Source organism: Plectrocnemia conspersa, unplaced genomic scaffold (genome assembly GCF_051122295.1).
Source record: "Plectrocnemia conspersa isolate PC_06_02 unplaced genomic scaffold, ASM5112229v1 ptg000007l, whole genome shotgun sequence".
NCBI classification, from domain to species: domain Eukaryota; kingdom Metazoa; phylum Arthropoda; class Insecta; order Trichoptera; family Polycentropodidae; genus Plectrocnemia; species Plectrocnemia conspersa.
In genome coordinates, this window is record NW_028277171.1 from 2,966,845 (window position 1) to 2,983,886 (window position 17,042).

The 17,042-nt window shown below is 29.7% G+C and overlaps 1 protein-coding gene across 8 annotated transcripts in view; it reads right to left on the reverse strand.

Annotated features, from left to right (window-relative positions):
* Positions 1–17,042, reverse strand: part of LOC148233677 (pseudouridylate synthase RPUSD2-like) — a 482,025-nt gene that overhangs the window by 198,633 nt on the left and 266,350 nt on the right. For 2 of the 8 annotated variants that reach the window (XM_088188773.1, XM_088188771.1), the window contains exons 1-2: positions 15,190–15,292; positions 11,586–12,241 (exon numbers count right to left, since the gene is read on the reverse strand). The exons of 3 other annotated variants lie outside the window; for them this stretch is intronic. In XM_088188773.1, coding sequence (XP_088044899.1) covers positions 11,586–11,897 — 312 coding nt within the window. In that variant the 5' untranslated portion in view covers positions 11,898–12,241; positions 15,190–15,292. Of the gene's footprint in view, positions 1–11,585; positions 12,242–14,967; positions 15,293–17,042 lie in introns of those variants that run through there. 3 more of the 8 variants (XM_088188774.1, XM_088188772.1, XM_088188776.1) reach the window with 2 other exon arrangements.

Sequence of the window (17,042 nt, forward strand, 5' to 3'; positions counted from 1 at the left end):
GAATCCTATAAGGTATGCTTGGATACGATTGTTTTGAGTCGCATCGACGAGTGTATTTGAGAAAGCACTTCACTTCTTATTATAAATATCGGATATTCTAAAAGAACATTGTTTTTGGGCGCCACCTAATTACCAGTGATTATTGTATTGCATGCAAGAACAAAAGGCACAGATATTATACTTTTTAACCATCTGATGGATAGTATTGATTTGTTCTCATCCAGGTACGCATTATGACATATCTTTTTTTCTAATTGTTTCTGTAATTATTTTTGAATATGTATTGCTATTTTTATGTAAAGTGGATTGGAGTAAAATTAATATGTCATGCACATGTATTTAAATAAATAAATAAAATAAAAAATAGCAAAGACCTGAGGCAAACGGAGCGCGACAAACCGCTGCTGCCTTATCAACTTCATCACTTAAACGACAGCAACTCACCGGTATTGATGATTATTTTTTTTAAAGAAATTTATTTTTTAGAACAAGTTTACGAATTATTTAAAAAATATTTTTATCAGTTATTAAATATTATTGTACTAGCTCTATTATTCAGTAAACTATTACTAAGTATTTTATATTTATTTAAAGAAAGAGATATAGACGCGTGTAGAGAAATAACTAAAAAGTCGCTAGCGATTAAAGGGTTAAACACGTTATCAACTTCCCATAAAAACAGTAACGCCGCGAGACTGTCGAAAAATCTGTTTGTTTTTAGATACAGCGTTATTCATAAACTTCCGTGCGTACCGTTGCTCGTCGTCGTTCATGTCACATTATTAAATTAAATAATTTGAATTTTCAGACTGTGAGCTTAGAAAATAACATATATCATCTTCGAAATTTTTAAACTACACAAGAGAGTTGAGAATCATTACACCCATTCTTCAGTACATCAAGGTAATGTGAACGGGGCTTAATATTTCGCCCACACTTTCATGGGGCATTTCCACGGTTCCATTGCATCCACAAAAGACGTCATTAGAATATGTATGGCGATCGAACCAGTCGGTCGCGCAAATGAAACGATGATTGATACCCCACTGGACCCGTGCCAGCGCTCCCGGCGGCGAGATGATTGAGTGCGGGAATAAAGGGGCGTTCAATGCGCGTATTAACATTCTGAGACGTCGTTGAGGAAACGCTAAAGAGTGATTTGTGTACTATTTATCGAAAAATAACGGGTCAAGGTTATATAACGAATTAGCAGATTCATTCTTAAAGTCCCACGGTTAAAATTCAGCAGTAGCACGTGGGAACACTTATTATTTTTTAGATAATTAATATTTTATAATTGAAAATGTAGTGCTCCAAAAGTCGCGTGGAAATAAGAATACTATGCATCGGTGGAGCTGAGACTTAATGCTCGCAGTGCTCCATTAATCAATTTTTAACCTTATCTATGTGTAGTTAATGAAGCAATGATAATTTAAATGTATATATCAAGAATATGTTGTTTTCATTTTTAATGTACATCTTTCGATAATCCAAAATTACAGAAAAAATAATGGGACTTTTAAGCAATTTTATAAATTTAAAAGAAACTGATACATAAACAACTAAATATTTTAATAAAAAACCATGCACGACATGATGAAACTATAGAAACTAACTAAGTACGCTTTTCAATTTTTATTGAAATTATTTTATTTTGAGTGGACTTGCCTAACTTTGAAAATAAACTAACAATTTATATCATTGACCGAAATAAATTACTAGTCAAAAAATTACACTGTTATTTATAGATTGATTAAAAACAGAAATTTAAAAATAATTTGTAATAAAAATTAGCTCTAACTCTTTCTTTAACAAAGGACTTGCCCCACTTTCAAAATCAACGGCTCATATTATATGTATATTTAATATTTATAATATGCTATTATTTATAATACTATGTAATGCTATCACTGTTAACTCTTTTTATTCATTAATATCAATATATTTTAGAAATAGCAGTATTTCTTAAATGTTTTATTAATAATTCTGAAATAAATATAAGCAATACATCGTAATAATTCTAGCCAGTGCAACACATTTTTTTTTAACTTACACTGAATTTTAATTAGTAATTATATTTCACTCATTTCTTATAGGTAAAGATTAAGATAACTCCACGAAATTCCGTACATTCCAAATTGTTAACATATAAAAAAGTTACTTAATTAAAGAAGTGAATTCTTTCGCTTATTTAAAAGTTACGTTCGATCATTTCAAAGTAAATATAAAAGCCAGTATAGATTTTTTGTGAACTTGTGTATTTTTTGCAGTTATCGTTGGGAATGTAAATAAATTTATTATAATGGAGTTGAGATAAAGTTCCACATTGCCGGCTGTGTTATTCGAATAATTCCATCAGTCTGATTTCGCACAATACCGACCTTGTACGCAATAGTGCGTCAGAGAAAACTTGACCAGTTAGTGATACTGGTCATAAATTGACAATTGTGCAACAAAATAAGTATATTTAAACTATTTGCGTAAATCAAAACATACAGATATTATTAATGCTGTAATATAGTTTACAATGTATAAATCAAATTTAATATTATTTTGAAATAAAATCACACAACTATTTATAATATTCAGTTGACATGCGTTGAACGAAAATGATCTATAGAAGTGCTTTGATATATACGTCATAATAAAATTCAGAATTCGTAAAAGTTAAATTTTTTTATAAATAATAAAAATTATAGATACGTTAATTTTTAATCAATGTTTAATCAAATTTACTAAAGGTCCATTTGTTACTTCTGGTTACGCGTTATACGTACACAAAATTATTATAATACACACGTTCTGTGTAACGAAATTCGTGAGTCATTATTTTGCAAACGTACTTTTGGAATTCTCGCGAGAAAGTTTTTGAAGTGTTACATATAGGTACCTATAATATATACAGTATGCAAATAACATATGCATGCTTAAGCGAAACAATGTAAATTAATTTTACTTTGCGTTGCGTTCGAGTTGGTTGGTTAAAACAATAAATATCGAGCAGTATTGTTTGATTCCTTGAAACAATAAATATCAAGCAGTAATGTATAATTGTTAAATCAGCGAGTTAAAGTTTAACCTTTGCAAGCAAGTAAGCATCTCAAAAAGTGTTTATTTGTCAAGAATTTCTTCACTTCTAGAGATATTTGCTATTTTAATTTAAAATTTTTCATCGGGCATATTTTTGTTACAATTATATTTGTACAATTATTTTCAAATGTTTTAAAACCGTTGCATAAAAAGGGTGGGTCCGTGCCATATGTTTCAAAATATTCATGCTTTTTCAAGAGTTGGAAGTATTTGATTGACAATTTTTTTTTTAATATTTTCTCAACTACTCGAATCATACTTATTTTTCATTAGTACTATAACCAGGCTTGCCGAGAGGGGACAAATTCTCGGGGACTGATATGACGCTGAAAAATGATAGCAAGAATATTTTTATAAAAAAAATTAAAATCGACCTTAAATAATGAATCTGAACTAAGCTACAGTTTTTTGAGATGTACGTACTGATGTATTTCATATGTAAGTTTTTATACAAAAGCGCCCATTTTCTAGGTAGTACTATCATAATAAACATTATTATTCAAAAGGACAGATTGTAGTTTTTTGACGCGGCTCCATTTGTGTTAAAGTTTTGCAAATTATTGTTGACTTTATTGCTTTTTTAACGTTTAAAAAATATTAGACATGAGAGGAAATATTCAACTAATGTAAATTAGTAGCAGAAAATTTAGTAAATTCAATCTGAAAATTCAGACGGAATACCCAAAGATAGAAGAAGTAACAAAAAATCAACAACCGCACCAGCTGTAATATATACATTTATATTGAATGATCAGTAATTTGACAGCTAGATATAATGCATACAAATAAATAAATAATAAATTCAGTTTTATGTGGTTATTCTTAAAAGAAAATCTAGAAAAAACAGTCTTGAATCTCTTCCGAAAATATTTTTTTAAATATGTAATTTCAGTAAAATAATATCAAAATACATTTTCACTAGTAGATATACATATATATTTACTAGTGAAAATATAAATTATCTGGCAGGTGCTATTAAATTATATATTTTCAATTTTTCTATATGTAGTAATAAATATATTTACATACCCATCATTTTTTATTTACATCTAATGTATAAATGTTACAGAGAATGTGTATTTTTTGGTAATGTTAAATTTTCACTAGTTAAATCCAAATATATTTTTACCTGTAGATATATACATATGTATTTCTACTAGCGAAAATATAAATTAATTGAAAGGCGTGAATATGCTGCTCTAAAATGACTATGAAACTTAATTTGAAAGTTGCGAAACGTCCATTTGCTGTGCAAACCCAAACTTCTAAAACAAAATAAAGTTTTACTTTCATTAGGTCAAATCTAAAATACGTACTTAACCAATTCATCTCTCGGGGATAAATAAGCGGAAGAATAAGTACAGACAGACATCTCACATATTGCTACATATTTTATCTGCATTTCAATATTACACTATGTTTTAAAAATATGATGCTATCCTTAACGATATTACTATGGACTACTAATATTATAGGGCTGATCAAAATAAATTCAAACCGAATTTTGGTCAATAGGAGAGCGCAAAAAACGATTATCACTTCTCAGAAAGCAAAAATTCACGTTAAAAGCAATAAAATCGTGTCCGAGCCGTCACAGTGGGAACGCTCGGTAACGAGCGTTCCCACTGCGACGGCGACGGCACGATTTTATTGCTTTTGACGTGGATTTTTGACTTCTGAGAAGGGCTACTTGTTTTATGCGCTCTCTTATTGGGCAAAATTCGGTTTAGATGTGCCTTATTTTATTCTCACTCGTAATATTGTTATAAAAAGTTTTAATATAAACGCTTGATTATCGAGCGTTTTATTTCTTTTGACTCGGACTGGAAATTCAGTATATGGCAACACTGAGCAACGAAAAAAACACGACTAATTGAAAATGATTTTGAAGAAAATTTTTTTTTTATAAATAAGCATAAAACATCATCTTAAATAAATAAAATGTAAAAAATAAGAGTAAAAAACATTTATGATATACATTGATTTATTTATTGTCAGCAACGAAGAGCTGGTCCGGTTCGTAATATATAATTTTAATAAATTATGATTTTATTTATTTTATACAATGTAAATTTAAAAAAAAAATCTTATTTGTATTATATTTTTTTGTATCGTAATAATCAGGGCTGTGGAGTCGTTAAAAAAAAACACGACTCCGACTCCGACTCCGATTCCGATATTTACCAACAACACGACTCCACTCCGACTCCGACTCCGACTCCGACTCCGACTCCGACTCCGACTCAAAAAAGATTAATTTTATCATGTATTTTTGGTGTTCTTCTACACGTTTAATATTTATACGATATACACATTCATTATTACGCAATTAAAATTTCATAATTTAAAAAAATGCATTTTATAAAAAAAATGGTCGGAGTCGCTCATTTTTCACGACTCCGACTCCAGCTCCGGCCAAAATACCACGACTCCACGACTCCAACTCCGACTCCGACTCCGACTCCACAGCCCTGGTAATAATACTATGTATTATTTTTTGACTATATCGTGATGCATTGGGTAAACCAATTAGGTCACGATGGTATAATTTAATTTTATTAAATAAATAAATATCAAGTAACCGAAGCAACAAAGTACATACTCTTAGAAAAAAGTCATAGTTTTATGCGTGTTTTCACATAATCTTACATATTAAATTCATGCGTGTTTTTTAACACGTTGCTGCGATTCTTTCACAATTGTGCGTAATTGCGGTAACAGCGGCTAAAAGAAAAGTTTCGCGGTCGTTTCTTACGAAATTACCACAACTGGCTACTGTGACAAGTTAAGAGAAAAAATCAAAACATCTGAAAGAGATTTTTGGCCATTGTGCAATTTTGCTTCGCCACGGCCAGAACGGCGGGAATAAATCATGTCCGGTTTTGAGGAGAAGAAGAAAAAGAAAACTAAAATAAATCTTGACGCGTTTCTGGGAATAATAAAGTGTGCGTATAGTAAAAGCCCGATGGATTCGTAGGTATTTATAAATCTCGAACCACGACAGCGAAGGCCGAGAGCCAAAATAGAAAATGGAGATGCGAAATCGGATATGAAGCGACAGCCTTCCCCTCGGACGTTTGTTTGTCTTTCTTTTATATATTTTTCGACCAGCGACGTTAAAACTTTCGGCGCGGCAAGCAGCAAAACGATTTTGAGTGACAGTCGGGCCGTTTCGCTTTGGTGTTTATTTAAATTTGAGACTTTGAAAATCGTTTCGTGTGAATAATATCCATAGCTGGGATACATTGTTCCAAGCAGATAGGCGAAACTGGAAAAAAATATGCTAATAATTGTAAGTATGCGTGTGCATATTCGTTTCAAGGTGGAAAAGTGCATTAGAAACCATTAAGGACCCTTTTAACACCTTTCGATCGGTTATAGAGCGTTTAAGACTAATTTTTGAATAGCTTGCGGGCTAATTTTCAATCCGATGTAATATATGTAAAACTATATTATTAAATACAAAAGCTTTCAAATGTAATACAATACATATTCATACTCAAGGAGTGGTTTTAGTAAGTTTGAGGACTCGATAAAGAATTTTTGAATGCGCAGCGAAATATTTTATTTATGCAGTAAGTGATTATATATTAATAAATAAGAAATTTCAGCCTTCATGCAAATAAATTAGCGATTGAAATTATTTCGTTGTTTTACTATAATTAGCAATATAAAGAATTAAGGACTGATCGTATTATCGTAATATTAATTAAGCAAATGTTAGTCGCAAGTAAATTATAAACATTTATTTTTAGTAAAAGTTTATAAAAATGAAAAAATAATATGTATATAAATTGAAAAATTGATCAATAAGACTTTTTATAAAATACAGCAATATTTCTGAGTACAGTTTATATTTTTTTTTTGTTGTGCTATGTATTACAAATCAACTATATTATCCATAGTAATAAATAATAAATTTGGTAATTTTAAATCGCTTTTATGTATTAAGTTATTTTTTTAAGAATCTGATTTTCATACAAATATTTAAATATTTTATAATTATGCTGTAAAACCAAATTTTAGTGTATTATGTTTTTTTTTTAATAAAAATACTTAATTATTAATATATTTTTAAAATAATATTTATCTATTCTAAATTTTCCGTTGCAACCAAGTCAACACAATAAACGACTATTTACTAAGAAAGTAGTAAGCAATATTTTTAAATATTTATTATTTTTAAATATTCGAAACCTCAATTTAATAATATAGTAAAATAATGAAACATTGAATGTAAAATTTAGTTAATTTAAATAAGTTACTTTCGAATAATCTATGTAAATTTAATTAAATGCATATTGCCTACAAGTAAATATTTACCACCAGATTGAAAATCTAGGATAAATAAATTTAAACTAATATGTATATACGTATGAATTAAAATTTACAATAAATAAATGTCACTTTGCAGTTGGGGCCGGTTTTAATTATTAGCGTATTTTAAAAATAAAAATTTGAGTCTGGTGCGGGGCCCTGAAACCGTGCCCTCTGGATTAACAGTCTATGCCTTACAATCTACGCTCTTCAGACATTTATTTAAATTATTTAACACGATTTTCATCTGCGAGATTACGAAAACCTAACCTTAAAACCTAATATGTGAGCATTGGATAATATAATAATCACTAATTTTGATCTGCTAGACACTAGGGTCCAAATGGGATTAGAATGCAAGTTTTTCGGATATTAACAAACTTGTATATAATTAAACAAAATTCATAATAATACGGTTTTTATAATTAATTATGCCTTTTATTTTAAATAATACTAAAAAAATAATATTAAAAAAGTTTGGTATATGAATAAATAAATTAATTCATACAGGTGTATGCCAATTATTTGGTAATAATTTTTAGAGCCTAACTATTAAAAGTCATAACGAATTGCTGATTAAGCATATCGCTGGAAGAATTGACTGATTATTTTATACACTATAATGGTTTACCAATGCTTAAACGTATTTTATAGATTTTACAATATGATAATATTTAGACGTTCGGGCTATTAAATAGTAATTAACTTGATGATAACATTAATAATTTCAAAAACAATAATTATTGATTTTGTACTATTAAACAAAATATATTTGCTTCGTAGTTTTACAATCGTTATAGAGTCTAAATAAAGGACGAGCTCAGATTCTTAAGACCTTTTTGTTTAACTCTTGTTTTTCGGCAGAATTAAACGAAAACAAAAATAAGATACAGCCTAGATAAGAGAGCTTTTGAGAAGAGAATAAGAAAAAAGGCTTTATTTGAAAAAAAAACACACACACAACGACTTCAAAATCAAAGACCTTTCGTTCCAATTATTAAGAAATATTTTTAGTAAATAATAAAATGTATCTCCATTGTATTAAAAAAGAGAATGAGAGCGAAATATCAATGTCTGAAAAGTTCAAATATCAGATAACTTCCCGACGGTGTCGTTCATCAAATCAGCGACAGAGCGGCGACGAAATTAGCAGCGGGTACAATGGATGTTAAGTCGGCAGGCTACCGGAGGGGAGGGGGTTACCCAAGAAGAACAATAACCGCTCTCGTAAATATTCGAAACGTTCAATCTGCATAACGAACGACGAGACTGATGAATGAAATAAAATGCCTTTCGGTAAACATTAAAGCTTTTCGCATGAAATTTGTCGAATATTAAAAGTGATGTATCGCGCCAAGTTACGATTTAATTTCGAGGCATAAATCATCGTCTAAAACTTTCGGGCTTTCGCCGTTTGACATTTATATTAATTATCTTATATTGAAGTCATTAATATATATCTATGTACTTACATAAACGTGAATACCCTGAGATGAGTTCGGTAATGTTCAAACACACGTTAAGGAAAAAAACGATTAGGTATCATAAAATATTATAAGATGTTTAGTGTCAAGTAACATTCACCAAATTAGTTGACGATTAATCACATGGAACACATTAAATTAATATTCACGATAGCATCTTTTAAATGGACTAATTAAATAACGTTACGCATAAATTAAGGGGACATTAATAGCTAATAACGTATTGTGAACTAATGAATAACTTTTGATCTTCGTACATAAATTCAACTTAGATTAGTTCAGATTTGATTTAGTGGAAACGTGTTAAGTGATGCGCAATAACATATAGTATATTTATGTATTCAACTTGTGATGATTTCAAATGCCACTATTATAAATATATAGATATATACCAATCAGATAAAATATTTAATGCAAAAACTAAATCATCCAAAATTAAAAAAGTATAAATTTTCATCAATGAAAATTTAAAGTAAAAATATACATTATTCAATACTAGATATTAAAAATTTATATTGTAAAATAATGATTCTGTACCTAAGGGAATTAAATATTCGCATATATTTTTAATATTAAATTACACATGAATATATTTACGAACTTACGTATGTATGTATGATATAATGAACCGCTTTAAGCTATGGTTTAGCATAACTAACCCTTTACACTCGAGGCAAATGCCCTAGTTTAATGATTGCAAATCCATGATTTGTTAATTATGAAGGATAATAACAGGCGGGGGGATATATGTTTAAAATTGTATTATATTGAATGGAACAAGACGTTCATAGTAAATAGCTATAATTTTATTTATTCCGCAAAAGGTGTTATTTTTTTGGTTCTTATACATTATGGTGTAGAGAAAAGATTTACGTAACCATTTTTTGTATAAGTACAAACTATAATATAATGCAGCGCATGCCACAAGAAATATACATTTGGGATTTAGCGAGGGTGCTGTAAGTCAGAGAACTGTAAAAATATATTAACCTCCGTGCCTTTTGAGCTACACATTTTGTTGATAAAAATATAACAATGTTGAAGCTAATTTACAAACGAATGTTGGGACACTCGCAGTAGATTTTTCGTTACACCGTCTCATTACAACTGTATACTAAGGTTAAAAATAGACAAGAAAGGCGAAACAGTAGCGTTTCAAAAGCTCTTTATCGTTCGTTCTCAGAAAGAATAGTAAGCCAATATTGAAATTTCTATGATAACCAAAAAAAATCAGGAAAATGGTTAAATAGCAAAGAAGCTGCAAAACATTCCGAAGACGAGTTTGCAAAAAAAATATATGGTGATAGTATGGTGTAAGTATATGTTTTTTTTTAATTAGGCAATTTTCCTACAGATGTGGTTTTGAAAAGAAGACAATCACATTTATATATTAATATAGTCAACGGTTAAAAAGTACAGAAAAAAATATTAATTGATTGAATGCAGTTTATTTTATTTGTGTATATGTTACAGGTGTTGTGAATTCCAAAAACGCATACATTAACTAGGCAATGTATGCACTGTCGAATCATTGAACGATGTAACTGGTTGTTGTATGCTTTTCTGCGTGCTTTGTTTAGGCATTGTATACTTTATTGAAATTTAAAACTTTAATTGTAACATATATATTATAAATAGGGATTGCAATACCGGTGGTATTGATATCAGTAATACAGGTATTGGGGCAAAAATCGACATTCGGTACTAGCGGTATTACAAAATTAAATACAAGTGGTACCGGAAAAGAAAATTTCTCTCAAATTCGAAATTTTATTTGTTCAAAACGATATTTCTATAGCTTAGAACTACAAAAATGACGATTTACATATTGCTTAAAAGAAGAAGAGGATAATTAAATGATTCTCTACTGACATAAAATAATAATAAATACTGACAAAGGGATAATCGGTCATAAATATTGGCAACTAACTTTTTTTTCAAGAAAAAGGAATTATGCTTTTAAAACTGCGCAATTAGTGTATTTGCTAAACGCTGAATAGCGTTTGTCGGCACGCTAAATATACAAAAATTAAGCAGCTGCGGATTAACGCACAATAGCACAACTTATCAATCTGAAAGCTATACAATTTTTTTCAAGGTCACCCGCAAGGATATCTTTTCGTCTTTGCAAAATATGTAGTGTGTAATATATTAAAAAAAAAAAAAAGCTTTGAAGTTGTGTGTTATTCTACTTAATTAATATTCATGAATCAACATGAAGATGACGCAAAATAGTGCTTAAATGTTCAGTGTGCTAAATCAATAAGAGAATCTCTAAATTAGCTGTACTGAATTTGCTTTGTTTAAGTTATTAGAATTTTTTAAAAGTATTTAATTTATATTTGTGTGTAATAACTATTATTCTATTTTCTACATATCAGTAAAAAAATATCTAAAGGCTTAGTTTACATTGAAAGTTGACGTATTTAAAATACAGTGAATTATATATTTAGTTCCAATGAAAAGAAAATTTCTGAATCAGCTGTATTGAAACGACTGTTCATAACTTGCAATCAAGTTAACGCGATCTACATATATTAAGTGCTATTAAGGTTTACATTGTGTGTTTACGAGAAAAAATCATCTGAGCATTGAGCCTCAGGATCTCCAAAGCTCTCGCCTAGTGATAATTATGGTAGAAGTCGATAAAAGTGGGACACGTGGACATACATATAGATATAACGAGCAATTTACCTTTCTTGGAGGTGTGTGCCTGAGGTGTAAGGTCGGCTGCGGCGACGGGTGAGGTGCCAGGGTTGGCGGTGGTCGATGAGGCGGCGGAAGGTGATGTGCCAGGAACCCCCCGGACAGCGCCAGGGGCGCCCCCGACAGGCCCAGCCCCGAGAGGCCCCCGAGCGCCCCGAGGCCTCCGAGGGCCCCCAGTCCGCCTAGGACGGGGTGCAACAGTCTTCCGCCCACGCCCTGCTGGCCCCCCATGGGCACGGCCACCACCTTCTGCAGGGGCACACCCCACGGCAGGTACCAAGCGCCCCCTTGGTGCTGCATCCCTTCCGAGGAGTAAAGCGGTTCCAGTTTCGCTTATTTAAATACTTATATATCACAACAAGCGCAGTCTTCTCCGAATCAAATAAGTCTTCGATATAAGGCTCGTCGATAAAAACTCAAAATAAAGCAATTTACGAAGCGAGTGTCTCCGTCACATTATTGTCATGTCCAACAAACTCTGCTATCGAGACGTGTGAGCTTTGTTCATAGTCGCTTGCGAATCGAACCTCATCATTTGAACATATCACATGCACACTCGTGCTTATCGCACATTATACATATATACACAATATCACTGAATTGAGATCACTTTTTGTTTTGGACACATCGTCTCCTCTGCGCCACTGTGAAATAAAATTTCTTATTAGGTTCTTGCAGATGAAATGGAGTATTTTGCTTAAGTAGACCAAAAAATCTAGTGAATTTTGAGCGTCGTTATGAAGTTTTTTCTTAACAATCTTCTAAGATAATATTATCTTAGCTTTTCCTAATTTTATAAAATTTATTTTTAACTAATTCTATAAGTATGGTATTCAATGGAGGAATTTTAAATAATATATATTTCTCTCATATGAAGGTTAAGAAATATGTTTTATATATATCGTCATTTTATATTTGACCATTATAGTATTTGACCTTTTTCTCTATAGGTCGACTAAAAATATATGGTTTTAAAAATAAGAAGACAATTATAATTATATTATTATAGTCAACTATGCATTATTAAAATATTTATTTTACTTTAATATATATTACGGTGAATGTATACCTACTACCAGTAAAATTATATTTTCACTGACATTTCAGGGAAATCATATAAAACAAATTATAAATATAATTTAATTGATAAGCGCTAGCGAAATTATATGCTGCTCTAAAATGTCCGAAATTCAATTTGACATTTGCGAAACGCAAATTTGTATTTCTAATAGTTTTATTTGGGGGAGTTAAGATTACTTGGGTTTATATTTGTACAGAAAATAGACATAGATAATAGTTGCATGTACTTCAACTAGCACTTATCAGTTGAACTATATTTTTGGTAGTAAAAATATTCACAGTTGTAAAATGTCTATTTTCTGTTTAAAACTAAACCTAGTTTAAATTAAATAACACGATTTGAGCTAATAATCTAAAACTAACTGTCATTATTTTTTCATAGACATTTTAGAGCGACAATATTTTTGCTAGTAGAAATGTTAATAGTTGCAAGACACATGTGCTGTTAAAACCAAACTTAATCTAAGCGAAATAATACAAGTTCCAAAACTAGTATGGGTTTGAACAGCAAATGTACGTTTCGCAACATTTTTTCATAGATATTTTAGAACAGCATATAATTTCACTACCGCATATAAGTTAAATTATATTTTTTCTTGTATGTATTTAAATATGCGTTAATTATTTCACTGAAAATATATTATTTAAACTAGAGGAAATTTAACTTTACTGAAAAATACACATTTACTGGAACATATACAACAAAGGCATTTTAAAAGATCTACTAGCAGTACTGCGAAAACCATGAATTTTTCATCAGCACAGCTATATTTCAATGGGCACAAATGAGAGATTTTACAACTACGTAGACAGTTAAAAAAGGGTGGCGATAAAATTTTATCTAAAAAAATAAAAAAATAGATCTGGTGAAACTCGACAACTAAAATTTTTTATATAAAATTAATTTGTATTATCTTATATTTTTGTCAAAGGACTAGATTTGTTGGTCATCATATTACAAAGCAAAATACATTTCATAAGCAATAACTCAGTGAATATTTTTTATGATTTTTTATTTAATCCATACGTAATCGTAAAAAACTTTAGAGCCTAAAGGAAGTCTCGGAGCGAAATACTTTTTCACCTTGACTTAGAAATTATTTTATATTAACTCAACTGTGTCGGTTGCATCAGCGTAAACAAAATCTCAGTAACCAGTGAATGACACAAGGTCGACGTAAATAAAGTATTTTAAATGGCAAGAGATCTAAATTTTTATGATCAATTAAACCGATCCATTGCGCAAGTGGTGTAAAAAATTACCAAATCGAAACCTGTTTTTGGTTTTTGATTCGAAGAAAAAAAAACGCGTTGAATTATTATAATAACGATAATAATTAATAACAAAAAGTTCTTTGTTGTTCAAGATTAAACAGATAAATAAAAATATCTACGATATTTAGTGAAAAATAATATTTTTTATAGGAACAGGAAATTAATATTTTTTTACTAAAAAACAGAAAATATATTACATATCAATAGCAGAATATGGGTGATTGAAAATATATTTAATTGATAAAATAATCATAAGATAATAAGTAAGAATAAAAATATCTGATGTAAGATATATTATACTATATACACGATAGATTAAATCTGAGTCTTTATTTGTATAGTTAATTTGAAAACAGATGTGAGAAATCAAAAATATGGTACATGTCATACAAATATAAATCTCATTGTTTATGTCACGTCTATAATTTAGTAAAATATTCTTGATAAGATTTATGTTTTAAAAATATAATTTAATTATGATTAGATAGATAAAGATAAGCAATATTTTTATGCAAACTAAATTAGTTCATTTTTAGAACTTTAAAACCTACGATCAGATCAAATAATACAAGTCAACAGGTTTTGCTCAAGAGAGCAAAATACAGCCTCTTAAACTTGTTATCGGGGTTAAAAAAATATGTTAATAGTATTCTAGTATTTGTACGTACTAGCAGGGCCATATGTAAGCAAATTGTTTTTATTTAGGGATTCTATTTATATAAATATCTTCATAATTCAATACTTTTTTAAATTTGAATTTTTGATTAAAGTAATAAGGGATACTTAAGCTTTTCATATCGTTTGATTTTTGCATAAAAATCTGATGAATAACTGTTGTTCATGCTTTATTTGATTACACAAAATTCATTGAAAATGTGATTAGCACATTTGAATTTAAAAATTCAAACAAATATATGTATTTGTTATAACGTAATTAGATACAATCATATTGCTTAGCAACATAACGTCTAAATGAATATTATTTTATTAAAACAAATTTAAGTAAAAACCTCACATCAATTATGTGTTGATCAAATTTGAATAGAGCACTTCTAACACATCCGATATTTTAATAATTAATCACACGCGACATATACAGATTGATAACATAAATCATGGTAAAATAGATTTTTATTTGAATTGTCAGATTTCACACATCAGATTTCAAATCAAAATCAAGCACTTAAAACACATCTGATTTAATCATTGATAACATAAATAAATTTTGAATGATTACATTTTCCAAGTTTTTCACAGTATCGTAAGTTCGCGAAAACGATCGAAAACCGACGGTTCACGAGCGACCTGACGACCGTCGGCGACCGACGACGCGAGCGACTGATAAACGGACGGTGCGCTGCCAATTACGAAACGACCGCTGCCAAAAGTGGTGGGGGCGGACAGACAGACACGCGCCTCTTCTTCTTCTACTACTACTTGTGTAGCATCTTCAGCAGACTGTCGTCGGTCCCGGGGACCCGAGACAGGAATACGTGCAGCGAACGTTTGACATTCACTGAACATCTATTTTAATTGGTTCGCGCAATTTTAATCGACTGGTTAGGCCACTTTTTTGTGGTGTTGTTGTTGGTTAGTTTGGTCGTGTGGTGATCGAACCCGAGTATGTTTTGGGAAGCAAAGAGTAAATATCTCAGCGGTTTAATAATGTTAAAAAAAACAGCATTCTATTTATAGTTTTAATACGCAAAGGTAAGTTAAATGATTTATAAATGGGTGAAATTTACCAGAAGATTATTTTAAATAAATACGTTGTTTCATAAAACGAATTGTTTGTGAATTTATTTCAATTAAATTTTTTTTCTTCGGAAAAGTTCATTGTTTTGAATAATGCTCGTTCGCACCTAATCTGTTCAGCAGTAATGCCCAAACAATTCGTTTTGTAAAACAATTATTTTATATAATAATGCTATAATTGATATGATTCGTTCAATGATAGCACGATGAATGTAATGCGTGCGTGTGTCATTAAGTTGTATTATTATTGTAAATTGACTGTTGTATCATTACAGCCGTTAGCCCAATACGTTACGACGGCGTAACAGCAATTAACATTTACTCGCCGGTAGTGTCACATAACTAGACTAGATAAAAATATAATTAGGCATTGTAGATCCTTCATTTTTTCATTTTTTTTGGTATAAAAATAAATAAAAAAATATGGAATATATAATATTAGTTTGCTATTGAATGTAGATATCTTTACATTATTGATAAACAAAGAACTTGATCGCTGAGAAGGACAAAATTTATTAGTATGATGATTTGTAATACACGAATAATCAAAAAGCGTCAAGTTATACAAAAAATTGTGTTTCGGTATTTTAACCTAAGTAAAAAAATGTCCATAAAGGCTGTTGCTAAATAACATTTTTCATATTTCGTGTAAAATAAAGATATTTTTTTTAGATTATTAAAAAAACCAGATATAAGTTCGTCGACAGGCAAAATTTATGACATTATTAATAATATTAGGTATATATTTTTTTACAGCATTGTTGCATCCCCTTACTTTTGAACATTAAACTATAATACTAATTGTGTAAAATATTTCGCTTATAAGCTGATTTATTTTTATTTTATAGATTTCACAATAATAATTGTACGTGACACACAAATTATGCACTTAAGGTTAGTAAGAAGTAATTGATTTATTTTGTAAATTTTTTTTATTGAATTTATTTTGTATATTTTTTTAAATATACAAATCGTCGTTTTTCTAATGATTTTTACAGCAAAAATATAAACATAATCTAGATCTTGTGTGTAAAATTGAATTCGACGTAAAGTACATATTATATAAATACACAACAATATGTTATAATCTATAGTAAAAATGAGTCAATGAATTTTTTAGAAATTAGATAAGATAAAAAAATAATTATAATTAAAAACATACGTATATTTTTTCATATACAAAAATCGAATTATCTTATCTTTATACAAAAGGGATATTTACATACTGTTTCTGTATTAGAAATAATTTAAATTCAATTTGCTATGTGCTCCCGTTGTCTAATTAATTTAAACTTTAAAGGATCCATTAAATCACAGAGTGGAATGTATCTAGGG